The 27,245-nt window shown below is 39.6% G+C and overlaps 1 protein-coding gene across 1 annotated transcript in view; it reads right to left on the bottom strand.

Annotated features, from left to right (window-relative positions):
- The window catches only part of ADARB2 (adenosine deaminase RNA specific B2 (inactive)), a 910,273-nt gene that overhangs the window by 125,230 nt on the left and 757,798 nt on the right, over nucleotides 1–27,245 (bottom strand). Inside the window, exons 6-7 of the mRNA XM_073629898.1 lie at nucleotides 19,563–19,731; nucleotides 16,063–16,214 (exon numbers count right to left, since the gene is read on the bottom strand). Of these exons, the coding sequence (XP_073485999.1) occupies nucleotides 16,063–16,214; nucleotides 19,563–19,731 (321 nt within the window). The remainder of the gene's footprint in view (nucleotides 1–16,062; nucleotides 16,215–19,562; nucleotides 19,732–27,245) is intronic.

Here is a 27,245-nt window from a genome sequence, read left to right as displayed (position 1 = left end):
GCTCACAGTCGCGAATGCGGTTTCTTAAGGTGACACTTGTGGCTTGCCTTAAGTAACTTACCTTAAGTAACTTACTTAAGTAACTGCTTTTATAACTTGGGTGTCTGTGCCTGGGTTTCTGTTTGTACTCAACAACACAACTATTAATCCCTCTCCTCATGCCAGGGTGCTAAGTGTAATCCATAACAAGTCCTTTTAGTCCCACATTCAGTCACTGTCCAAACCTTGCCACCTTCACCTCTGTTACATTTCCAAAACACACTCTATTTAAACAAATTACACCACCAAATTACTAATTCAGTTGTTTGTTACTTCTTGCCTTGATTATTGGAACCCCCTTGTTGGCTCAGCTATACACAGACTACCCCCTCCCCTTCAACCTATCATGAATACTGCTGCCAGATTCATCCACCTTAGCAAATGTTCAGTGTCCACCAATCCCTCCACTGACTTCTACTTGCCCAGTGAATAAAATTAAAAAATACTAACAAAACACATATAGAGCCATTCAAAACTCTACCACCAAGCTACATCACCAACCTTGCCTTGGGTAATCACCCTAGTCATCCTCCTTAATTTTCCCAATACATCCTGCTCTCTAGCTCTCTCTTCTCCTCCCATGTTCATATGTTCATTTTCAAGACTTCTCCAGAGCTTCTCCCAATGCCTGGAATTGCCTGGAATTTCCTACCTATCTATCTGTATGTCTCCAACTCATCTATTCAGGGAAGCCTATCTGACCTCAGCCTAACAACTGAACCTTTACTCCCATCAGCTCATCCCTTATACTGTTATTACCTTTTTGTATTGCTTGTCCCTCCCTTTTAGACTGTAAGCTCCCATGAGCAGTACCCTCCTAACCTTCTTGTATTGATTTGTATTGTAGCTGTACTTTCTCCCTTTATATTGTAAAGTGCTGTGAAAACTGTGCAGTAAAATCTGATAGGAGCTTTAATCCTTCATACTTTATCCAAAACTAAAAGAAAAAGTTTTGGATATAGATGCACTTTCATGTTATTGATAGTGTATATAATACCATATTAGAAGCATTGTAGTTTTATTGTTACCACTGTGCTGTGAACTAAAAAGCAAATGGAAAGTGCACAGACATCGTGATATACCTTGAGTAAAACTTTATTAACTGACAATATCTAGTACTCACAAACATTCTTGATAGCACAGCTTGTCGCATAAAAACATCCAGAATGAGACCAACTCAAATCTCTATAAGCGGGAGATCGTCCATTGCCAGGCCCGCTGAACAGCATGTAGCCACTGTCTCCAGCGGGTGTCCTATCTGACGCATATCAAGGGTGGACCCTTTTCCTCAGAGTATGTGACAAGCTGTGTTATTAAGATTGTTTGTGAGTACTAGATATTGTAATTTAATAAAGTTTTACTGAAGGTACAATACTGTATATCATAATGCTGGTATGCTTTCTATTACTTTCTATTTTATTTTAAAGATTCCCTGTCTGAAAAAGAAAGCGGCAAAGCTTTGGATATTGCAGGCCAATGCTAAGAGAATGTTTGATTTAGATTCAAGCATAGGTTTTCCTATAGCAAGATTTCTAATATGCCAGGAATGTCAGTTTGTGTTCATTTGTAACTGTGAAAGCAGAACATGTATTTTAATCAGGTCGTTGGCCTGGTCAGTGGGCTGTAAGACCATCAAAACTCATAAGCCTGGACTAATGTCTGCAGGTTTGTCTGAGATGGACAGAACCTTAGAGCGTGATCCAGGACTGCTATGTCACATGGATTCATTCCTAAATGTACATAATATAACTCGGTACTAACATTTATAGGTAAAGTTGATCCAGGGAAAATCCGATTGCCTCTCTGGGATCAGGAAGGATTTTTTTTCCCCTGCTGTAGCAAATTGAATCCTGCTTTTCTGGGGTTTTTTTCACCTTCCTCTGGATCAACTGTGGGTATAGGATTGGGTATTTGGGATTGTATTTTTTATTTTTTAATTTTTTTTATTTATCTGTTGTCAATTAAGTAAATGTTCTTTTTCATTCTTGTGTATGTGTTATTTCACTGGTACCAACTCAAGAGACCTTAATCCCATAAATATTCATTTTCCTTGGGGAAATTGCAAATGAACTTAAAGTGGTTCTAAAGTGAAAAGGTTTTTAACCTACCGCAATGCATTTCCGGCATTAAGGTAAAAAAAATCTCCCAATAGCTATTCTTCCAACCCCCCCCCCCATTTCTCCAACCAGTGCTGTCCCAACAACAGGTCTTCTCTCCCCTCTTCCTTTTCTTACAGGCTACTTTGAGAGCAGTAGGAGCCAATAGTAGTAGTAACAAGTGTAGGCGCAACAACTCAAGATTTGCATAAAATCAACATCTACGTCTGCTAGATATAAACTGAGATGTTTAAAAGTCCATATAGCAAACACAGGCTAAAAAGTCTATGTGATGATGCTAGTGGGGGAGTAAAAAACGTCCAAAGGAAGCAAGCAGGGCTGCCGTCATAATAGGAGAGAAACCATAATCCTGGAGCAGTAAGACAACAAGTAGAGAGGCGCCTCTGGGTGCAGTAGTTTTTTAAAAAAAGACACTTTAATAAATCAGATAAACTCACATAAGTAAGAAGAAAACAAGCATGGTATCAGACTGTCTGTTGAGAAAGGGGCGCGACTTGCAGTACACCCAAGTGCGCATGCCCAGGAAACGCGTCCACTATTGATGACGCTATCCCTCTGCAGCCAGCTGTCCTTTGTGTCCCAAGCCTCGCTCTTCCCTAGCCGGCTTCTACTACATTTGGAAGAGCACTGATTACATCCACAGCACGGACCTTTATGGCTCAGATCCGGGAGCGTCACCTCTGACATCTGATACCATGCTTGTTTTCTTCTTACTTATGTGAGTTTATCTGATTTATTAAAGTGTCTTTTTTAAAAAACGACTGCACCCAGAGGCGCCTCTCTACTTGTTGTCTTCCTGCTGTTGTCAGCCAAATCCTGTGAGGAGGGAATGGGGGGGGGGATGGCTGAGCAGCACTGTGTGTGTCTATGGATGCACACAGCTCAGCTTGGGAGCGCTCCCACATGGGTGTCCTCTAAGCACAAATGGATTGCTTAGTGGGTACTTGGAGAAGAGTAAGAGTAGAGAGTGCCTGCAAGGGATTCCAGAAGAAGAGGTAAGGGGCTGCTCTGTGTAATACCCTTGCACGAAGCAGGTAAGTATAACTTCTTTTCTTATTTTAGGAAAAGAAAGCAGCCTTCACAAATACTTTAAGATGACCAGTAGCAGGCAATTGGGGATCTCACCAAGATATGGTCATTAATTCTGAAATCAAGTGCCAAGCATTACAAACATTTGTACATTTTGTTTCCTTTGACGTTCCACACACAAAAAGGTGTGAAACATGGGAAAAATGGGAACACACACAGCAACATGAAGAAGGGTCAGGACCTCTATCTGGTTGGTATTGCTTTCTGGTTTCTCATGACTTCCTGTCCTGATCACTATATACACTGGCCGTGATAGAAAATCACAGGAAGTGGCAGAAAATCTCCAAAACTGGGACACAGGAATAAAAAAACTGAAAGGGGATGCAATACTTCTCCACTCTCATCTAAAACTTTTTAAAAAAGTTTTCAATAGAGTTCCATTTTATTGCTCTATGCACTGTTCAAATATAATAAAAGGCGCATTTTTAATCTTAGTTTTGGATAGAATGGAAAGGGATTAGAACACCTGTGAGGTTTTTTCATTTGTTTTTTTATTGAATTTTGTGTCCCAGTTAAGGAGATTCAGCCTATATATTGGTCCTGTTAACTGTTATCGCCAAGAGAGAAAATAAAAGAAATTCCAAAATTTTGGGTTGTCACTACAATGTGTATAGATGGGAAATCTTCCTGAAGGAATGCTAGTTCTGGTGAACAAGGTGGCAACCATGGATTTCCTCACTTTGGAGGGATTTGATCGCACTTCTTGTTTAGGCGGTGGGACAGGAAGTGAAGAGAAATCTCTCAAATGGACACATACAATATGGCAAAAAAAATCCTGAGTTATAACTCTCTCTTACTATATCCAAAATAATAAAAAAAAGTTTTGGCCTTAGTTCTACTTTAAATACAGCACTGTTAATGAAATCAAGAAATGCAGCACTCTCTTAATAAAAAGCAGAATCAAAGATATAAAATTAAAATGTCATCTTCTGCATATTATAAATGGGGATCTTTTTCTTTTATTCTTTTGTTAAACTGTCCTGTAAATGTCCATCTAAATAAAACCTAATTTCGAAAATATCAAATGAGTCACAGAAATTGCAAGTACTAAGTTGTACATTTTTATCGTAACTATTCTATCAAATCAGCCTGAATACAAGTTTCTGTGATTCACTTATGTGTTTAAACTGTAATGAAACATGCAACTCTAATATAATATTGTATTAACCTTCTGGCTGCATATACTGGAGAGCGGTGAGTGTTGTTACCATGACTACATACTGCATAGTCTTGGCTTTACAATTGTACTGAATAGTGTGGCATAAAAATAACTAAAATAATAAATGAGACATCATAAAACAGATACTAATGACTACATAGTACTCTTTGCTCTCAATCGTTACTAAATCCTGATATTACTTATCAAATGCACCAAATATAGGCACTCTTGTTTGTTAAATGCTAACTGACAGATTCCTTTTCACTAAAGTAAACTTGTCCTAGGCAATTCAGTCTGAGCACAGCATAACAAACGCATGAGCATGCTGTTACCGTAAAGTATAACTAAAGGCAAAACTTTTTTTTTTTTTTTTTAGTTTTAGATAGAGTGGAATAGATTTAGAGTGGTTTAGATTAGAATACCTGCAAGGTTTTTATTGCTGTCTGTGCCACCGAAGGGAGATTCACCCTCTCTATTTGTCTTGTGTACCATTCTCATTAGAAGCGAAAGTAAAGGAAAATCCCAAATTTTGGGTTGGCCGTTAGAACAGTGATAGAAGAGAAATCTTCCAATAGGGGCACTAGTTCTGGTGACCTGGGGGGCCCCAAGAGATTCCCTTAATTTGCATGGATTTCCTCACTTTCTGTTTTGGCTATGGGGCAGGAAGTGAAGGGAAATCTATCCAATAGTTCATGAAAATAAAAAACTGACAGGGGCTATAACTCTCCCTTACTCTATCCAAAGCCAAAAAAAAGTTTCCAGTACTTTTCTTGGAACGGTCTTAGCCTCCCCTCTACCTGCTTCCCGAGACTCTGATCAGTACATTAAAGTGGAAGTAAACCCTTCTCTCCTGCCATCTTGGCTTCTGTTTAACCTCTTCCGGACCGCCCATTGTATAAATACCTCATCACCTTGACGTTATATACCATTGTTAACCCCGGTATTTTTTTATACAGCGTGCGAGTCAGTGTCCGATAAAAGTAGCCCCTGAGGCAAATTCGCCACAGGATCACTTTTATAGGCAGCGGGAGAGGTGCCCGTCGCTTTCCCAGTTGTTTCCCTGCCTATCAGAACCATTGGTAAAGGGGGAAATGATCTGATGCCCTGGAGCGATGGGCAAGAAGTCGAGTGAAGGCAAGATGGCCCCCACTCGACTCTATGCCATTGAGGTCACTTCCGCCTAATGGCCTTAAAGGGCCAATTTTCTTCTTTTTGTTTAGTAAATGTAAAATTACATATGTTTATAATTTTTTTGCTTTTTAGTGTAAATGTGAGATCTGAGGTCTTTTTGACCCCAGATCTCACAATAAAGGACCTGTCATGCTTATTTCTATTACAAGGGATGTTTACATTCCTTGTAATAGGAATAAAAGTAGTCAAACATTTTTTTTTAAAGGGACAGTGTAAAAAAAAAAAAAAAAATATTTTTTTAAAGCACCCCGTCCCTTTAAACTCGTGCGCAGAATCGAATGCATACGTAAAACGGTGTTCAAACCACACATGTGAGGTATCACCGCGATCATTAGCGTGAGAGCAATAATTCTAGCCCTAGACCTCCTCTGTAACTCTAAAAAGGTAACCCCTAAAAATGTTTAAAGCATTGCCTGTTGAGATATTTAAGTACTGTAGTTTGTCGCTATTCCACGCGTGCACAATTTTAAAGCATGACATGTTAGGAATCTATTTATTTGGCGTAACCTCATCTTTCACATTATACAAAAAAATTGGGCTAATTTTTTCCAACAAAATTGCGTTTGAAAGACCGCGCAAATACAGTGTGACATAAAATATTGCAACGGACGCCATTTTATTCTCTAGGGTCTCTGTTAAAAAAATATGTTGTTTGAGGCAATGTTCTAGCAAAAAATACTGATTAAACTTGTAAACAACAAGTGTCAAAAAAAGGCCTGGCCTTCAAGTGGTTCAACTGCCATAAAGCTGTACATGTGATCAGTTATGACACCAGCCATCGGATACAAAAAAACAAAAAGACACACAAAAAAAACGGATCGGATGGCTTGACAGTTTGGTTGAGAGCACAACCAATCTGACAGTTAAATTTCAGGCACGTGCCGAGAATGTAACTTTGTTTTAAACTGTTAAATTGATGGGTTTACTTCCACTTTAAAGGGCCAATAGGTAAGCTTAAAGTGGAGTTCCACCCACTTTTACAACTCTTCAGTATCCCTCACTAAACTGTGCACTGTAAATGAATTGGATATTTAAAAAAAATTTTTTCTCAGCACTTACTGTATATCTGCTGTATTCATATTTCACTTCCTCCTCCCTGGCCGCGGTCCATTGCATCATTTCCTATTTGCAATGCCTTCTGGGAAGGGGCGGCAACTTCCTCTGACACTGCCGTTGCTATGGAAACCTGACCTGAAACCTATTACACTGCTTGTGCTGCACTGAGCATGTGCGAGATCTGCAAGGATGAGATCCAGGAAGAAATACAGTCTGGCTTCAGATGCCCAGAGTTAAGATGGCCACGGCCTGCTATAAGTTTATAAAATAACAAACTACTGCTATAAACTAACAAAACAGACCTTAGTTTACAGACTAACGTTACTAGAATATAGTAAGCTTGTGTATTATAGGGGTATTTTTATTTAAAAAGTATAATTTTGGGCGGAACACCACTTTAAAAGATGGGAAGAGGGTAGAGTAAGAGTAACAGGAAAATTTGTGATTTGATTATAATATCAGATTTCTTCATATCTTTAGATTTATTAATCATTGTAATATTTAATGTAGGGGGTTAGTGACCACCAATATTATCAAATTATCAAAACCAACCTATGTATATGATATCTAATTCGTGTGCCAAATAAATATAAAAAAAAAGGAATTTCAAAAATATAAAAATAAATAAATATAAAATAATAAATACTGTATATATGACCTAACAGTTTATTAATTATATGATACAAATCGATATGTGCAAAAAATACAAATAATAATCATAAAAAATCTGCATTATATAAAGTACAAGTACAGAAACATATACTTGGAAACAGTAACTTTAAAACTGTGAGTTCCACTATAATATGTACAAAAAAGCAATAAAAAAAGAGTGTCCCGTCCATAGAAAACATCCAGTCCAAATCTTCTTTATCACATCGTGATGTGACACTCAGTGATCAATATATGTGCTAAACATTCACCAGACCACCAGTGACCACTTAGTTAAAAGCATATTTTGCTTTATATTCTATATAACAGAATGCAGACCTAACAAACTTCACTGGATCTCTTATGAGCTTTGAGGATTATGTACTTCATAGTGCTTGCAGCTACAGAGGTCAGTGAGGGCTTGTTTTAAAGCTTGTTTACTGCTTGTTAAGAATATACAGTACAACATTGTTGAGCCTGGACACAGTTCTACCCTCCACTAACCAGTGTACTTTGTAGAGTCCCCTAAATTTCTTGTGCAAGTTTTGAATATATAATTGAGTTTGAATGGGCTAAGTAAAACATCTGCACCCGCCCATATCACTTAGGTCACGGACTGCCTGATGAGACTTTGAATAATAAATTGTGAAAGGCAAGGCTGACTAGTGCATGTGCCTGCATACCCAGACTTGAAAGGTGAGTACATGCTGCTGGGGAGGTGGAGGCTTTAAAACTAAGGCTCCATGCACATAGGAAAACGCTGCTTTAAAAACACAATTTTTTCAGCGTTTTGCATTGGCGTCAATGCGGGTTTAGCCATGCTAGCTTTTAGCCACGTTTCTCTGCCTCTATTCAAAATCAATGGTTCCCTATGGGAGCCCATTGAATTGAATAGAAGTCGCATCAGAAGTCGGATCATGATGATCCGACTTGCGGTGCGACTTGTGTGCTCAGGATGTTGAAGGGGAACCCCCGCTGAAATGAAAAAAAAATTGGCGTGGGGTTCCCCCCCAGATGATACAAGACCCTTCGGTCTGGTATGGATTTTAAGGGGAACCCCCACGCCCAAAGCCTGGTTTAGCCTGGAGTTTAGATTTAAGGCTTGTGTGGTTCACTAAGTGCAATAGGTTGAATCAGCAGTGATACTCACCTTGTACCTGGGTGCCAGCACTGCAAAGCATTTACGAGATACTCGTAGATACTATTGTATTAAATCTTGCTGCTCTTCTTTTATTTCCAGTGGTAACAGTTAAACTCTGGAGGGAAATTCTAGGAGCATACTGAAAACATAGCTGCAGGGATTAGCTGTTTTGTGTTTTCTTTAAGCTTAATCGAGCTTGCCCGCTGTATTACTTAACTTAGCAAAACAGATGTTCAACAATATGCAATATATTGCAATCAACATGAAAAGATGGAAAATATAATAAGTTAAGCAAAATTATCTTTCAAGCTATAGTAAATTAAATTAGACTGTGAATTGAAATATTTTTTTTTCAGGCATTAGGATTCCAACTGATGTTTTTTAAAGGAAACCTGTATTTACAGAACACCGAGGATGCCACTGCTAAATTGTAAAAATGCTAGTTTCCTAGCCAACTGATTTGATGCTTTCGGTTCTTTCGGGGGCACTGGTTTGGGACAAGCATGCAGATAAGGACTTCTGATTTCATGCTTTCTTATTTGTGTGTTATTGATTTAGCATGGCATAGCATAGCAGTACAATACCTCAGCAGAGATGGTGGAGAGAAAACCTGAGAATGCCACCTGCTGGCTGTAAATGGTATAAAACGATAACAGGGAAGCGCCTCCTAAGTTTAGTATTAAAAAAAAAACACTTTATTCTCAAGGGTTAAGAATACTCACAGAATATGGAGTATTGCGCCCTGAGCCCTCCCACTTTTGATTTTAGCGAATCAAAATTTGCCATTGTGTCGTGTCCGGCTTCTCGTCCTGGCCAGGAGGCTGAAGATTTGGAACCCGGAAGCTGCCGGGTATCAGGGAAGCCGTGACAGCCCAGGCTGGGGGCTCCGTTTGCAGGTAAGGATTGTTTGCGCCTCTCAACATTTTTTATCACGAGTCGCCATTGCTATGGACTATTGAATGCTATGGTCTTTGTAGACCGCTTTTTTTTATACCCTGTCTCCACCAGTGCGTTATGTACTAAACCTAGTCACTCACTCTCCATGCGCCAGAAGATATCCATTATTATTATTGGCTGTAAACGGTAGATACGAGACATTGATATACAACATTTTAGACTTACCTGACTAAAAAATAAATACAAACGTTTTTAATCTTTATTTTATGGTTCTGCACATAATAAATACTGTACAGGGTGTCCCAAAAGTCGCCATACATAGGAAAAATGGAAACTCGCTAAATGTACCTTTTTTTTTACAACATATCCATTGCAAAATTTTACAAAATATTTACAAAATATTCTCTATGTGTTGGCCACCTCTTTCTACACACACAAAGTATATATATAAAATTAGAGATGCACCAAGATTTCGGCAGCCGAAACACATCGGCCAAAAATTGTGTTTTCACCATTTTGCCGATAGAGGAAAAAGTTTCAAATAATGGTGCCGAAAATGCACACAATTTTGCTGCGACTTCACAGCGATTTTGCTGTGATTTTGACGCGATTCTGCTGCAATTTTACCACAGTTTTACTGTGTTAATGTAATGGTGTGTTTTTCATAAACGTAACATCAAAAACGTAACATGGGTGCACTATTTTTATGTGTTCTTGCTGCTTTATTAATGCATTTCAACGGGAGGTGAGTTTTTGGTGTGTATTTTTTTAACTTGTTCCCGACCGGCGCACGCCAATGTACGTCGGCAGAATGGCACGGTTAGGCAAATGGGCGTACCCGTACGACCCTTTAAATTTGCCGCCGTGCCATTGCGTGCGCGCCGGCCGGGAGCCCTGTGAGTCGGGACGCGGGTCCCGCGGACTCGATCGCCGCGGGGATACACGCGATCGCCTCACGGAGAGGAAGAACGGGGAGATGCTAATGTAAACAAGCATCTCCCCGTTCTGCCTAGTGAAACTGTCACTGATCTCTGCTCCCTGTGATCGGGAGCAGAGATCAGTGATGTGTCACACGTAGCCACGCCCCCCACAGTTAGAAACACTCCCCTGGACATACTTAACCCTTACACTGCCCCCAGTGGTTAACTCCTTCACTGCCAGTGTCATTTACACAGGAATCAGTGCATTTATATACCACTGATTGCTGTATAAATGACAATGGTCCAAAAAATGTGTCAAAAATGTCCGATGTGTCCGCCATAATGTCGCAGTCACGATAAAAATCGCTGATCGCCGCTAGTAAAAAAAAAATTATCAATAAAATTAACATAAAACTATCCCCTATTTTGTAGACGCTATAACTTTTGCACAAACCAATCAATAAACGCTTATTGCGATTTTTTTTTACCAAAAATATGTAGAAGAATACGTATCGGCCTAAACTTTTTTGTTTATAGCGCAAAAAATAAAAACCACAGAGGTGATTAAATACCACCAAAAGAAAGCTCTATTTATGGGAAATAAAGGACATCAATTTTGTTTGGGAACCACGTCGCATGACTGCGCAATTGTCAGTTAAAGCGACGCAGTGCCGAATCGCACAAAAAGCACTGGTCAGGAAGGGAGTAAATTCTTCCGGGGCTGAAGTGGTTAACGGAACGAAAATTCAGCAAGCAAGATTTTTAACACCACACCGGCAGCGCAATGGACCAGTGTGAAGACATACATAGAATTTAAAGGGATGCATTTTTTTATCTTTTCTTGCACGAAGGCTCAGTTGTTGTGTGACTTGACACATGTGAAGTCGCATGACAAGTCAAAATCCATGTATTTCAATGGTCCTCGTTCTAATTGGTGCAACTCAAGTCGCAGCAACTCCAAAAAAGGTTTTTGCACTGCTTTGTTCCGTCTTCGGTGCAACGTGTTCTTTATAGAAAGTAATTAAGTCACAATGCAGTCGCATGTACATATATGACACCGCAACTTTGTTGCGACTTCCACGGATGTCTGGTGAAGCACATGATCTTTACTCCTCCCAAATACATCACTTCCTATATGGATGTACGTGAGTGTGGAAGACAGCAGCAAGCATGCCTAGAGCTAGAAAGAACTAGCAACAAGTTCATGACAATGAAGAAATCATTCGGCTTGTCAGACAACGTCCGGCGATATATGACCCCAGAGATCCGTGTTACAAAGATTATGTAAAGAAGGAGAGAGCTGGCTTATATTATGATACCTGGGGCTCTTTATCAGCTACAGAACGGTCTGCAAAAAGTAAGTGGTTGATATATGTTGCTTAGCACTTTGCGGCTTGCACCTATTTAAATAAGCAGCAACCAATAGGTGAGTGTTAATAATGTGCAGTAACCTCTAGCAACCAATGGGTGTGTGTTAATAATGTGCATTAACCTCTAGCAACCAATGGGTGTGTGTGTTAATAATGTGCAGTAACCTCTAGCAACCAATGGGTGTGTGTTAATAATGTGCAGTAACCTCTAGCAACCAATGGGTGTGTGTTAATAATGTTCAGTAACCTCTAGAAATCAATGGGTGTGTGTTAATAATGTGCACTGTGTTTTCTTGGTGGGGACCGCTTCTCCTGCCAGGAGAGCATAATGGTTTGGCAGGAGGGAATCCCCTGTCAACACTGTCTGTGTTGATCGTGGAATTTAGCTAGTTTATTTCCTGCAACCTGTGGCTGCAGGAAAGTAAATCTGTGTGTGTGTGTGTGTGTGTGTGTGTGTGTGGGGGGGGGCCAAATAATATTTACCCATGGTCCAAACAATATTAAAGATGGCCCCGTAGACAACCTTCAGCACATCATAAATTCTGTAGGTGTCATGGATAAAATATCTTGTGGTTGTTTTTCCACCATCAACATCAGTTATGCAGCCTAGCAAATGAATGACCTATGGGCCGTTAATAAAGAAAGATTTTTTGAACTTGGTATTGTCTTTATATTTTGCAGTGCATTCATTACAAACTCGATGGAGAAGTCTCAAAGACTGCTACAACCAGTACCTATGAAAATTAAAAGAAGGAAGGAGTGGTTCAGGCTCAAAAAGATTAGCCCCACATGCCCATGCCGGGAATCTTGAATTTTTAAAACTGGTGCTGGAAAGGCGAGAGTAAGTTATCAGCAGGCATATTTCCTGAATTTGCAATAAAAAATTGTAATGCTTACTTTAAAAATTTGTTATTCGTATTTCAGAACCCAAGCAAGCTAGGAAGACAGCACACAGGGTTTGCCACCGGAAAATGAGTCAGAGGAGGCTGCTGCTGCTGCTGTGAAGGAAGAACAATTCCAAGACACTGTTGACAAGGAACTGTTCATAGATGAATCAAGGTCATCAACAAACTCCATGAATGAGGAGGATGCTGAACAGGGCCTAGCAATGTCTCTAGGCCTTTGCGAAGATCTACAAGGGGAAGTGCCAGGGCCGGGAAACCCATGGATAAAATCTTAGATGTAGTCAGTCAGATGTCCACTAAAATGGCTGAAAACCAGTGTGAAGACATCATTTCTCACTGTATATGTAAACAGGTCCCCCGAGAGAGAAAATATGCACTCAGGATGGCTTTGATGTCAACTGCTCAATCCTTTGTGGATGAGGAGTCAACAACATCCTCAGCATATATGCAACCCCCCCCATATCCCCCTTATCAACAGTACCCTCACTTTCAAAGTACACAGTTTGCCCCACCAATAAACCGGCCATACTGTGACGAGTATGTTAATATGCTGAATCCCTCAAGGCCACACAAGTTGCATCCAATCCCTGCCCCCACTACCTCCACCCTTGGCCCCCCGACCACCCACCAACTTAGGCAGCCTACACCCAGTCAGGTTCCGCCTTTTCTTGAAAGGAAATACTACCCAAGAACATCAGTGGATTACCCTGGACCAACCACCAGTTCAGGTTCTGGGACCACTGAAACAAAAACATACCAGCAATTGTAAGGTTTTTTTTTTATTTTTGGTGTTGTTTTGATACCTGTTCATTTATGTTTCTTTGTTGTGGTTGCCAAAACAACAACCCAAAAATGTCGTAGTTCACATAAACTAAGTTTTGATTTCTGTTGCATTCTTGCAAAAAGATTTTGCTGCTAAAAAATATTGAGATTATATATTGGTTTTTTTGTATGCCTTTTTTTTGGTGTTGTTCAAATTGATATACGTTAATCTATTTTTCTTTGTTTGTGATTGGCAAAAATAAACAACCAAAAAATGGTGTAGTTCACCACTTTATTTTTGGTACATTCTTGCACAAAAATTTGGAAAATAAAAATTATTCTGGTTACATTAGGTGTTTTTTTAATTATACCTTTTTATATGTTGTGTTAAAGACCTGTTATTCAGCATTTGAATGCAATTACATATAACAGACATCTAAATAATAATCAAAAATAAAATGCGTGAGATACATTACGCAATAGAATCCTGCTGCCAGGGGACACAACCAGCAGCAGACGTGAAAAACGAAGGGAAACCCTCACGCACAGTGGCACCATTGGTGGTGTCCCTACTGGCACTCCATTGTGCACCCTCCATATCATGTATGAGAGAATCTTCAAAAAGGTACCCATCACAAATTCGGACATAGTTTTGAAGCACACATGCTGCTTTTAACGCAGATATTGCATTCTCCATTTCCAAATTGATAGGTGTATGTAGGAACCGCCACTTGTTCGATGAAACCCTAAAAGCACATTCGACAACTCGTCTTGCTCTCGTTAAGCGGTAGTTGAAGATTCTCTTCTCTTCACTCAGAGACCGATTGGAATAAGGACTTAGTAGATGGTCACTGAGACCAAAGGCCTCATCCCCAACATAGACAAATGGCAGTGGCGGCCCATTTGTTCCTGGCAGTGGACAGTCCTGTGGCAGGTCCAGGCCATTTTCCCTCAACATTCTTCCAAAAGATGATCTTGCAAAAATACTGGAGTCTGAGCTGCTGCCGTACGATCCTATGTCTATATATCTAAAACAATAATTGGCATCAGCCACTGCTAGTAAGACAAACAAAGAATATTTTTTATAGTTGAAGAGTTTGGTTCCACTGCCAATGGGCATCACTACTCTTATATGTTTGCCATCAATTGCCCTGACACAATTTGGAAAAATGCATCGGTCCCAGAAAACTTCCACTATCTTGCACCAATCTTCGGGAGTGGGCTTCTTCAGTACCATATCCCTAAGAACATTCCAGATGTCTCTTCAGGTATCATGTACAATATTGCTGGCAGTAGTTTTGCCAAAAAAGAACTCAAAATGCAAACTTGCAAAGGAATGTCCAGTTGCCAGGTACCTAAAATGAGTAAATACAGTTTATTAGAATGAAGCATATTAACAATAAGCTACTTCTATATTAGAACTTAAAACGAGCTTGGAAGGAGGTGCCTGAGGAAGTGAAGGAAGAAGAGGAGCAGGGGAAAGACACTAGTGATGTACAGGGACAATTAATATGGTAAAAACAATCACACCCACAATAATATGCTAGTATTTATTATTTCAATTCATGTAAAGAGGATCAAAGAATTATGTGGATCTCCAAATGCCACATATGAGATAAGAAAAGTAGGTATGAAAAGTTATCTCAATGTTATATTGAGTCTTTGAATAGCCGGAATACTCCTTCGGAAACTGGTGGTTTGTCGCTCTAGATGGCTAGAGAGCAAAGCCAACAATTCATCAAAACTGTAAAGAGAAAATATATGGCTATTATCTACCATGACCATGTAAAAAAGGACCATTTTTAACTCTATTTCCATTTTTTTTAAATTTGATCAGGTTTTTGTTAAAACTTCTAGCTATTCGAAGCTAAAAATTTGAAAAAGAGTCATAGTGACCATGCATATACATGTTTTCCTAAATATATCTTGGAGCATTTGCAAGTTGACATAAACAAATGTTCTCACCTTCTAAATGACATCCGTGTGTAGTTAAAGAATTTGTCATCATGAGCACGGAGGTCGTTGTAAAGGACCCAAAACTGGCCTCTCCCTTCCCTTTGGGCGATGACGGGATGGATCCAAAACTTATGCCTTCTCTTCCTCCGGTTATCCTCTTCTTCTTCATCTATTAATGCTGCTACAGCAACCATAATGACTGCTGACCCAACATATTGCATAGCCAACATGTTTGCTAAGCATTATACAACACGTGACAACGAAAGAGGAAGGGAAAATGACTAAACAGGATAAGGAATTACATCACTATGACTAAATCGCAAAACATTAAAGTCACACAAAGTCGTTTGGAAAGTCGCCTCAAATCACAACAAAAATCGACTTTGGGGCCGCAATAGTGGAAACCGAGCCTAAAGGTGGGGATAATGGCCGACAATAAATTCATATTCATTTAAATTCTAGGTATTAATTAAAAAGTCAAATACAATACAATTATATATGAGAATATATATATATATATATATATATATATATATATATATATATATATATATATATATATATATATATATATCTTTAAAGAGTTTTGGTTTCAGTTTTCGGCCCAGTGCATCCTGCATTTTTGGTTTTGGCACCAACATTTCCATTTGGTGCACCCCTATATAAAATATAATATGAGTTTGTTAATTTTTTTCTATGTATGGAGCCTTGGAGACTATGGAGGACACCCTGTATATACAAACACTGAAAACCCCCTTTAACTTATTGGTACAACAATTCCACAATAGTATTCCATAATACAAAAAACTTACAATCAGATGTGATTTCGTAGGGAGAATTAAGTCGAGCATCTCCACACGGTGACGTACTGATATACAGGTGGAAAAGAATATTATCTCTTAGCCGAAAACCTCCTTCTTTTAACCTGATGAAAACAGACCTTTCCAAGTCGCTTCTATGCTTGCTGTGAATAGAAAGACACATTTATTCAAATAGATTTTTATAATGAGCGTGAATCAAAGCAGTGTGTCAATAGGCAATGACCTCACACCATCCATTTATTATTAATAACGCTTTTCATGTCCAAATAGCTCACAAATTTTAATAAAACGGTAAACATGAAGGCTTTTTCAAACAGATAAAAACACTATGTTGATATTTTCAATGGTGCTGCGAGGAGACAAGAGGTGGAGAAGTTCATAGATGGACCTTTCAAGGTGACGGCTAGTAGCTTAGCCTTCTCTGTTGCTATGGTCTCTCTGGATACAAAAGATATTTTAATAGCTCGTACATAAGGAAAAACAGGTGATATCATACATTTGAACTTAATGGTTACACTGTGCTGTTTCACTAAATCAGTGTGGTTAAGAAGACGGCGTTATTTTTAAAAGTTACATAGTTCACAGTTAGTCAGGGTTAAAAAATACATATAAATTATAAGTCCAAAAAGAAAATCCTAATTGAATACAGCCAAAAGGAAGCAAAAATAATGTACTGTATATCTCTCAAAGATCCCAATCAAAGATTGCCATTGTTTAGTAATGTTTACCCTTTTCTATAGGTTATTTTGATGGTGCCTTTCTATTGGTTGAATGGTTGAATTCCTCAGATATGTAACCCTGGTTCACACCAATGTGATTTGACAGTTCAGAATCGCATAACAAGTCGCACCCAATTTGTGATAATGGAACTGTTCAAATCATTGTGACTCAAGTCGCAGTGACTTTGAAAAAGGTTCCGGCACCATTTTTCTGTGGTTTCATTGCAACTTGCATTGATTTCTGTTAAAGTGTTACTAAACAGTAAAATCAGTCTGTATATGGAGTAAAGCATGATTGTTATACTCACTGTGGAACCTAAGGGGTTAATCCTATGCATTGTGTAAAAAGACTGCTTGATCTTGTATGCACAGATCCTTCCCTCCCTGCACTATCCCCCTGGACAAGTCCGGATAAGACAGAGCCTATGGAGTCAAGCTGCACATGCCCAGTTTGGTGTGTATTGCTAGAGAGGTTTTTTTTTTTTTCTTGGGAGAGTGCATGTGATCAGCACAGGGCCAATCGGCACTGTCCAGACAAAGGGCCAGGAGCTCTGCAGCCACATAGGACAGCTCACTTCAGTATGAAAACCCCTCCTACAAGCTTCACTAGGAGGGAACTGATAAAAATCACAGAACTGCTATATACTGCTGATGAGAATAGGTATTTAGCAGTTTCTATTTACTCGAATAATTGCATTACCATGTTCTGTGTACTGTGGTAGATCAGATATAGTGAATGCAGGGTCCTGGGTTTAGTAACACTTTAAATTAAGTCACAAGCCGCAATGAAATTGCAGTGATTGGTGGCTTTGAAATCGCGCTGAAGTCGTGTAATTTCAAAGCCGCACTGCTGTGAATCAGGGCTCATTTCTATTGTTAATATGAAAACTCCACCTTCGGAAACTGACATGATCATATAAGTTTGCGATCAACTCTGAATTCTGCTGCTGGTGGTTCCTCTATAGCAGCTTTTCTCAACCTTTTTTCACTAGAGGAACGCTTAAAATGTTTTTTGAGTCTCATGGAACCCCTGCTAAAATAAATGCATCTGAGTTCATTGAGAAAATGCTCATTACAGTGGTTGCCAGAATGCCACCTTTAGGGATTGTTTACACTTGCTTCAAAACATGGCATTGGACACAATTTTTAAAGGACTCTGAGCGCCAACCAAAGCACTTTACTAAATAAAATGGTTATCTTACACTCCTGTCCACACGTTGTGTTTGCTTTGCTCTGCTTCGCTTCAAAAATTATACTCCATGTCGCTTTAGTGGTGCTTCAAAGCGTCCTCAAACCCTCGATAGAGGGAAGGTTTGGACATGGTTCCAGTAATCCATGCCCTTAGTCTGCTTGTCTTCAGCAAACTGTTTGCCGGCTTTCTTGTGCATCATCTTTAGAAGAAACTTCCTTCCGGGACGACAGCCACGCAGACCAATTTGATGCAGTGTGCGGCGTATGGTCTGAGCACTGACTGGCCGACACGCTATCCCTTCAACCTCTGCAGCAAAGCTGGCAGCACTCATACGTCTATTTCCCAAAGACAACCTCTGGATATGATGCTGAGCATGTGCACTCAACTTCTTTGGTTGACCATGGCGAGGCCTGTTCTGAGAGTAACCTGTCCTGTTAAACCACTCTATGGTCTTGGCCACCGTGCTGCAGCTCAGTTTCAGGGTCTTGGCAATCTTCTTATAGCCTAGGCATCTTTATGTAGAGCAACAATTCTTTTTTTCAGATCCTGAGAGAGTTCTTTGCCATGAGGTGCCATGTTGAACTTCCAGTGATCAGTATGAGAGAGTGAGAGCGATAACACCAAATTTAACACACCTGCTCCCCATTCACACCTGAGACCTTGTAACACTAACGAGTCACATAACACCAGGGAGGGAAAATGGCTAATTGGGCCCAATTTGGAGATTTTTACTTAGGGGTGTACTCACTTTTGTTGCCAGCGGTTTAGACATTAATGGCTGTGTGTTCAGTTATTTTGAGGGGAAAGCAAATTTACACTGTTATACAAGCTGTACACTCACTACTTTACATTGTAGCAAAGTGTAATTTCTTCAGTGTTGTCACATGATAAGATATAATAAAATATTTACAAAAATGTGAGGGGTGTACTCACTTTTGTGCGATACTATACATCTTTCTTACAAAGGATAGTCAGAATAGGTGTTAGAAGGGGCATTTTTAAGAGTACTTAGATATAGCTTGGAATCTCACTTTAGGAAGGAAAGACAAAACTTATTTTTCTACATACACTGAAACTACTTCCAAATTCCAAAAAGGGAATAAAAATTCGTAGAAACCGTGTTTAAATGCCAGTTACTATCCATGGGCTGTGGATGATTTTGCTCTATAAGTTTGTATTAGCTTTACTACATCTGAAACACAAGGACATTTTCAGTACAGAGCAAAAAGTAAATAGTCTAAATCTCGTCACCACAGGAGAAGGCAAATCTAGTTTTCTATCAAGCGTTCAGTCAGTTCATTTCTAAGTTCTTCATGAATTATGTAAACAAATATCTAAAAGTGTCCCTCGACTTGCACTAATCTAATTCCTCATGAAAGGAAATCCGCTTTCATGGACCAAACACTGAAAGATGAAAGCGTATTAAATTGCTTTGCCTACTTCCTCCGTGCGTTGGTCACTCAAAACCAGAGAACAAATAAATAGCTTCATGAAAGAAGTGTGGATCAGACATCTAGAGGACAGACTTCTCCCACTGTAGATCATATAACATGTCTTGTTGTCAGCAGATTTCAATTTACCTCAGATGGAGCTCCAGCTGAGTGTAGAGGAAGTGGATGAAGGCCCTTCTTACTACAACTTCTGCATGGCAGTCATTGACCGCTAGGCCTTGGTCATTGAGATATTCTCCACCGATACATTTGGTGCCGGATGATAGGGCGATGACCTGCGCTTGCCTCAGGTCTAAACCTGTAAAACAGAAGCACACAAAATTGTTTTTATTTCTTTACTTCTATTAAAAAAATCTAATAAATTAAAATCAAATTAATCCTTAGCTTAAAATGTACTCTAGGCAGATATGTAAGACAAAAATTAACGCAGCTTTGGAATCATTAATACATCATTAAATGTGTTTTTTTAATGAAATATGCCCACAGGAAGCATGCTAATAAGAAAAGAAAGCAGAGTGATAAAGAGATAAAGCCATCACTGTGCTGCTTCTCCTTGCACTGCCCAGTCACAGGACAGATGTAGGATGACTTACGCTCACGGGAAGTGCGTTAAATTATGCTGGCCTTTAGACTGAGGACATCTAGTGGTAGAAACAAGTACTCGTGGAATTTTCTGTAAGGAAGCTCAATTTTGTAGCAAATGCTCATTTTTATTGTTTATCTTTTCTTTTACAAAAGTTTTATTGAGAATAAGCAAATTTTACATCCAAAAAAAAAAAAAAAAAGGCCAACCGAGGCCATGTTGACATTCCAAACAATAGAGATTGTACACATCCACTGAACAGAATAATAAGGTCTTAATCAAGAATAGTACAACACAATATACAGTATATACAAATACAACTAAAGGACAAACAAAGAAATTAAAAGCTGTCATGTAAAATTCACACTAAAACATCCAGAGAGCTCACTAGCTCAGGCTGGGATGCTCACAATAAATAGGACTATCCTCCTATGGATACCCAGCAGGTTACCATAAGAAAATGTACCATTTGAAAGAGCGCCAGAACAAATGATAAAAGAGTCTAAATTTATTTATTGGTTTACACACACAAAAAAAACAGCCAACACATTTGGGGGGGGGGGCAGAAAAAAACCTCCCCCTTCATTAAGGCTTCAGTTAAAATAAGAAACTTGAATGGACTCAAAATAGGGCTATCCTGTGTGAATCTATGTAGAGAAGCTATTGCTGAATTAAGAAGAAAGTTACTGGCCGGCAGCATCTGTGTGAGCAATCAAGATAAGAAACTGTGTTGGCTTCACCTGACTCCTACCAGCAGCCAATGCACAGCAGGATGAACAAGACCAAGGATGGCCATGGAACCTCTTTTTCGCTGTTGTTTTCAAGTAGACAGCCTCAGATAAATATTAAAAATGGGGCAGAAAAACTGGGTAGCAGGCAAAGGGAAAGTATAAAAATATACACTTTATTACCAAAAGTATTGGGATGCCTGCCTTTACACGCACATGAACTTTAATGGTATCCCAGTCTTAGTCTGTAGGGTTCAATATTAATTTGGCCCACCCTTTGCAGTTATAACAGCTTCAAATCTTCTGGGAAGGCTGTCCACAAGATTTAGGAGTGTGTCTATGGGAATGTTTTACCATCCTTCCAGAAGCTGTGTGGACGAGAAGGCCTGACTAGCAGTCTCTGCTCTAATTCATCCCAAAGGTGTTCTATTGGGTTGAGGTGCAGGCCAGTCAAGTTCCTCCACCCCAAACTCACTTGTCCATGTTTTTATGGACCTAGTTTTGTGCACTGGTACGAAGTCATGTTGGAACAGGAAGGGGCCATCCCCAAACTGTCCCCACAAAGTTGGGAGCATGAAATTGTCCAAAATGTCTTGGTATGCCGATGCTTTAAGAGTTCCCTTTACTGGAACTAAGGGGTCAAGCCCAAACCCTGAAAACAACCCCACACCATAATGCCCCCACCAAATGATTTGGACCAATGCACAAAGCAAGGTCCATAAAGACATGGATGAGTGAGATTGGGGTGGAAGAACTTGACTGATCTGCACAGAGGCCTGACCTCAACCCGATAAAGGCAGGCGTCCCAATAGTTTTGGTAATGAGATTTCTGCATACTAGAGTTCTGCTTAAAACTGTATCTATGGCTAAAATGTTTTTTGTTTTTTTTTGTTTTTGTTTTTTTATGAAGTAAGGAAAAATTAGAACTTCTTTGCGTTGTTTTCTATGCCATCTGTGTCTCATTGGGGAGATTTTTTAGCTTCATGTTTTACTGTTTTCTCCAGCACTACAGATGCTCTTAAAGGACAGTTGCCTCTACAGACACAGCAGTGTTTGTAGAAGCTATGGATACATCTACTCGTTAAATAAAAGGCTTCTAACTAACTTTTCTTGTTCAATCAATAACTACATCCTTGGTGTACACATATTATATGAGGCAATAAACATCTCCCACTGAAGGGAACAAACGAGCAGGTTGTTTATGGGCTTCTAAAGCTACTGCTGATAGTTACAGAATCCTTATAAATGTACCTATCACTGGAAGTACTAAATAAAAACCAGAAATCACATTCAGTTCTTTTTCAGTTAAGCTGGAACAAAGATCTCTGATAAATCATTTTTCCTGCCACTGACTTGGTTCAAGGCTAGAAAGACTGTTGGGTAAATAGAAAATATAAAGAAATGGCAACAAGGTTTTAACAATTTGTATAAGCTGAACTCCAAGCAAACAGCTAAATGGATGGAATAAATAAATTATAGATATATTACTTGCTGAAGGATTTGAAATTCTGTCCATTTATTCCTGAGATTTACAACGCCCTGTCACATAGCAGAGCCAGACTGGAGACCTGACTTTACTGAACCAAGTCTTGTTCTGCCCCCAGCCTGTAACTGGACAGTGGAGAAGCAGCAGATTGACGATCTCATCTGTCTGACATTTTGCTTTCTCCATCTATTAGCAGGTTTCTTGTTAGTACATGAGCACTGTACAGTGTTGCCAACCGTCAGTATTTTTACTGGCAGCTAGTAAAACACAGGCAATTTTCTCCTGCCAATAAATGCCAGTAAAAGGAAAAAGTGGCCAGTAAAAATATGGCTGTGATGCTCGGCTCGGTCCAGAGCCGGCCGAGACCATCCGAGTCCTTGCTACAGTGTGTTCGGGCAGCTCTGGTGGAGGCGGTGCCCGAGCGTGTCGTGTGATGTCATGGTGCAAGGGAGAAAAGCAGAGCGGCCAGAGCCTCGTGTGTAGGTCTGCAGGACAGGAGCAGGGCAGGTCGGGAGTGGGACTGTCAGTGCTGTTTAGACTGGAGTGGATTGAAGGGACCAAGAGTCAACGTCATGTGTGTGTGCCTTCCTAATATCATTTCTTACCCTCCTGAGTCCTTTTCCTGAACTACTTACTTACTATATCAAAAATAAAATAAGAAATATGCTTTTTGCCCTAATATCTACCTTAAATCACATTGCTAATTGCATATTGTACTTGTTTTAGCCTAAATACTAAAATTTGCACTTAAAACTGTAATTTTGTAAGTTTCGGAAATGCCAGTAAAAACTTGGCTGTGCCAGGAAATTCTGGTTGTCGTGTCAGTAAATTTCAATCTGGTAGGTTGGCAACACTGGCACTGTAGCACAACAAACTGGCTTTTTTTTTTTGCATAAACGTTTTATTAGAAAAACAAGGATCTACAATGGAGATATTCCAAATGTAGTACCAATTCACAAGGAAATACAAAATGCAACATCAACAGTTCCTGTAAGGAAGTGGGGTTGATCAAACAAAGTCACCAAACCAGGAGAAAACCAAAACAAAGACCTGCAACAAATGCTATCATATAAGTTGGGGATGCGTACGTAAATAGCCAGAACACAAGCAGATCTGTAGGTTTGAATATCGCAGAAACAGAGAAGAAAGGAGCTGGTATTTAGGTCTCTAATTCTCCCATAAACAGAAAATGACCATTCTAATCCACTCCCTTCCCTCCCATAAGCCCTAAGCCCAAAAGGGGCCAAGGGCGCAAGGAGATAGAGAGCCCGCTCCTACAATGAAAATCTCCAATGGGGGGGCCTGTATTCAAAATCCTACTGAATTGTAGAAAGAAAATGTGGAAACAGGAAGAGAGGTTCTGGAAGTCAGAAAAGGGTGGAGAAAAAAAAAGAAAAAAGAAGGGGGGATGGAATAATGAGGAGGGGGAAAGGGGAATAATGCTATTAGAAGCGAATCCCGGCAGCATCATGGCTTTTTATTCTGCTTCTCCTTCCCCCAGTCTAAGCATTATTATACAGGGAATTATAGGAGGCTGAAACCATGTCCAATGTAGGTACCCTCACTAGTTGTGTGATAGGGGAACAGTTATGTATTGCTCCCTACCCGCGCATATAAGAAATTTATAAATTGTAAATTCAGCTGCCTGTTCCAAAGTTGTGAAAGCCAATAAAGTGAAAAAAATGTGTGTTATGATCTCTGTAATAGGGATCATCTTCATCTGGTGAGTAGGCTGTTGGCTTGGTGTTGGTGGAGGATTCCTATAGTCACTCAAGCATTGGAATTAGGGATGCACCGATACCATCTTTTTTACAATGAGTACAAGTACCGATACTTTTTCTTTAGTACTCGCCGATACCAATTACTGATACCTACCGCAACTGTTTTGTTTTAACTTCAGCTGTCAGCAATGGTACAAAGCATTGAAAACTTATTTACAAATGAAATAAATTGATTTTTTTTTAATTTAGCGCTTTTTCAATGTGAAATGTGTAAATATGTTTTAATATATATGTGTGTAAAAATATTCACTAACAAAGAAAAAAAAAGAAACTTTTTATTGTTTATCGTTTATAAAATAGACGTGAACAAAAGAAAAAAAGCATGAAAATAGTAATTAAATGGAGGAGAATAGGGAGTCAATTAAGGCTGATTAGAGTAAATTAAGGGTTATTAAGGGGTTAAACAGAGGAACATTTGTTCATCCCTTTGATTTGCAAACGAAGAAACAGAAATATACAAAAATAAACAATGTTTCTTTTAATTTTAGTGTTTCGGGGCTGAGTAATGTTGTTAAAGCGGAGGTCCGCCAAATTTTCAAAAGTTAGCAGCTACAAATACTGCAGCTGTTGACTTTTAAAATATGGACACTTACCTGTCCAGGGCGCCTGCAATGTCGACACCCGAAGCCGATCTGTCGTTCGGCTCTCGGGTGGGGGCGCCGCCATCTTCGGTAAGGGAATCAGAAAGTGAAGACTTGCGGCTTCACTTCCCGGTTCCCTACTGCGCATGTGCGAGTCGCGCTGCGCAATCCGGATGGTCCCTGCTGTCTCTGGGACCCTTGTGTTTCCCAGCAGACAGCGGGGGGGGGGAAGAGGCGTAGACTCCTGCAGGAATCTATGCCCGGAAGTGGGTGCAAATACCTGTATTATACAGGTATCTGCACCCCCCTCCCCCCTGAAAGGTGTCAAATGTGACACCGGAGGGGGGGAGGGTTCTGAAAAGCGGAGGTTCCATTTTTTGTGTGAACCTCCGCTTCAATAAACATTGTTGGCTGTATTTTTTTTTTATTGACAGCTCCAATTACCAGACTTCTTTAACACTGGGGAGACCCACTGACAGCTCAAAGAACCGAGCCTGAAAGTATTGGTTTCAGGTATCAGTGCATTTGCACGAGTACCAATACTTGTCCAAATACTAGGTATCGGGACCAATACCGATACCAGTATCAGTGCAACCCTAATTGGAATAGTCACCCCCAAAATCAGAACACATTGGATGACCCCGTTTTTTCACTTGAGCATTTTGTTTTGACCATTTGGGCACTTAATTGCATTCTATTTTATTTTCACACAGTTGATGATATGTTTGATCACATTAATTTTATGCACAATTTTTGACTGATTGATTGCACATGTTCCATTGGAGTGAATTTGGTGGTTCCTCAGTTTAATTTATTCATTTGTATTGTTTGAACTTCATAATTAGTTATTTGAGTATAACGCGGTTCACCACACACATTTTTTCACCCTCTCTAGTTGTTTTTAAAAACTAATGTAATAATTAAAAACTGAAATTTATTTTATTTTATTTTGGGGGGAGGGGCATCTATTCTGTTCTGTTCAAAATCTGGGAATAGAGGAGGAGTTCCGTCACTTAATTCCTCCTCCTCCTCTATTCACAGAAAACAATACATTGTGTGATAGTAGTAAGGCAAGTTCTATGAATGGAAGAGTAGGCAGAAGTGGGTGGGGAGAGAGCGCCACTTATGAACTTTTGTGAGTAGCAGCAGCTTCTGTTGACAGTGCTGGAGGATAGCCGATCAAGGCAGTATTTGGTGGTTGTAAAGGAGCAACTGAAGAAAGATTTTTATCAGGAGCAACCATTGGTAGCTAAAGGGATGAACACCAGTACACATAAATAATGTGTCTGGTGCTGTATCCCCCCCCCCCAAAAAAAACTACTAAATAAAAAAAAAAACAAGGAAAACAACTGCCCAGGTTTATTCATTTATTTAGTATTTTTGGCATCTGTCTAAAATTCAGCTTTAAGTTTCATGTATTTTACTGCTTCAATTCACAGGATTTTTTTTTCTCATTTTCCTTAACAGAAACATTGGTCCTCCTCCATAAATAAATCCCCATTGCTAAAGTACACAGGTTCCAAAACCCAAAGGTGTAGCTAAAAGTTTCCAGGTTTCTGAGAAACATCTAAAGAGACTTTTTTATATCTCAGATAAAAATTGCTGACGGTTTCTTCAATTGTGGGAGCTGCTGCTCTTCAGTAAACTGTAAGATAGCTTTTGCTTTTTCACTAAACCCAAAGGCTGAAACAGCAAAAGACAAAACAAAAATGATGCTTTACACCATGTGACCGCCAAGACTTAAGAAAAACCATTAAATAAAATGCAAAAAAAAAACCCTGTAAGGAAACAAAATTAATAAATACACTTATATTACCCCTGTGGAGCCTAATGCCGCGTACACACGAACTGACTTTTCGACCGGACTGGTCCGACAGTCTACAAACGGACTTGCCTACACACGATCACACCAAAGTCTGACGGATTCGTACGTGATGATGTAGGACCAGACTAAAATAAGGAAGTTGATAGCCAGTAGCTGATAGCTGCCCTAGCGTTGGTTTTCGTCCGTTGGACTAGCATACAGACGAGTGGACTTTTCCACCGGACTCGAGTCTGTCGGAAAGATTTGAAACATGTTCCAAATCTAAAGTCCGTCAGATCTTCGACCGAAAAAGTGCGCTGCAGGTCCGATGAAGCCCACACACAGTCGGATTGTCCGCCAGACTTGGTCCGTCAGACCAGTCTGGTCGAAAAGTCCGCTCGTGTGTACACGGCATAAGGGAGGATAACGTCACTATCCTTCCAAGAAGGGGGAAAATACTGAGTAATATCCCAAGCCACTTCTGCACTGTACTTGGGTATAATTTTGTGAGATTTTGGATACTCAATATTCACAGGACTTGTTGGAAAGAAGGTGACGTCACTCCTGAAAATAAGAAAGGTAAGTATGGTAGGTGTATTTATTAACTTTTTTTCCTGAAAAGTTTTCTTTTTTTTTATTACAGTAATGCTGCTACTAATAATTGGGGAGAGGTCCTAATAAGTGGACTTTGAATTTTACTGCAAGGTCAGCTTTAAAGGACCTGGACAGTTGCACTTTTTCATGGCGTCAAGTTTCTCTTCAGGTGAAGATAAATAAGAATATTGCTGACTTGCCCAAGCCATTTAAATAACTGTTCAACTTAAGATATACAACCCCTGGTATTGGGGT

This window comes from Aquarana catesbeiana, linkage group LG05 (genome assembly GCF_042186555.1).
Source record: "Aquarana catesbeiana isolate 2022-GZ linkage group LG05, ASM4218655v1, whole genome shotgun sequence".
Lineage (NCBI taxonomy): Eukaryota > Metazoa > Chordata > Amphibia > Anura > Ranidae > Aquarana > Aquarana catesbeiana.
This window is presented reverse-complemented; position numbering and strand designations above follow the sequence as displayed.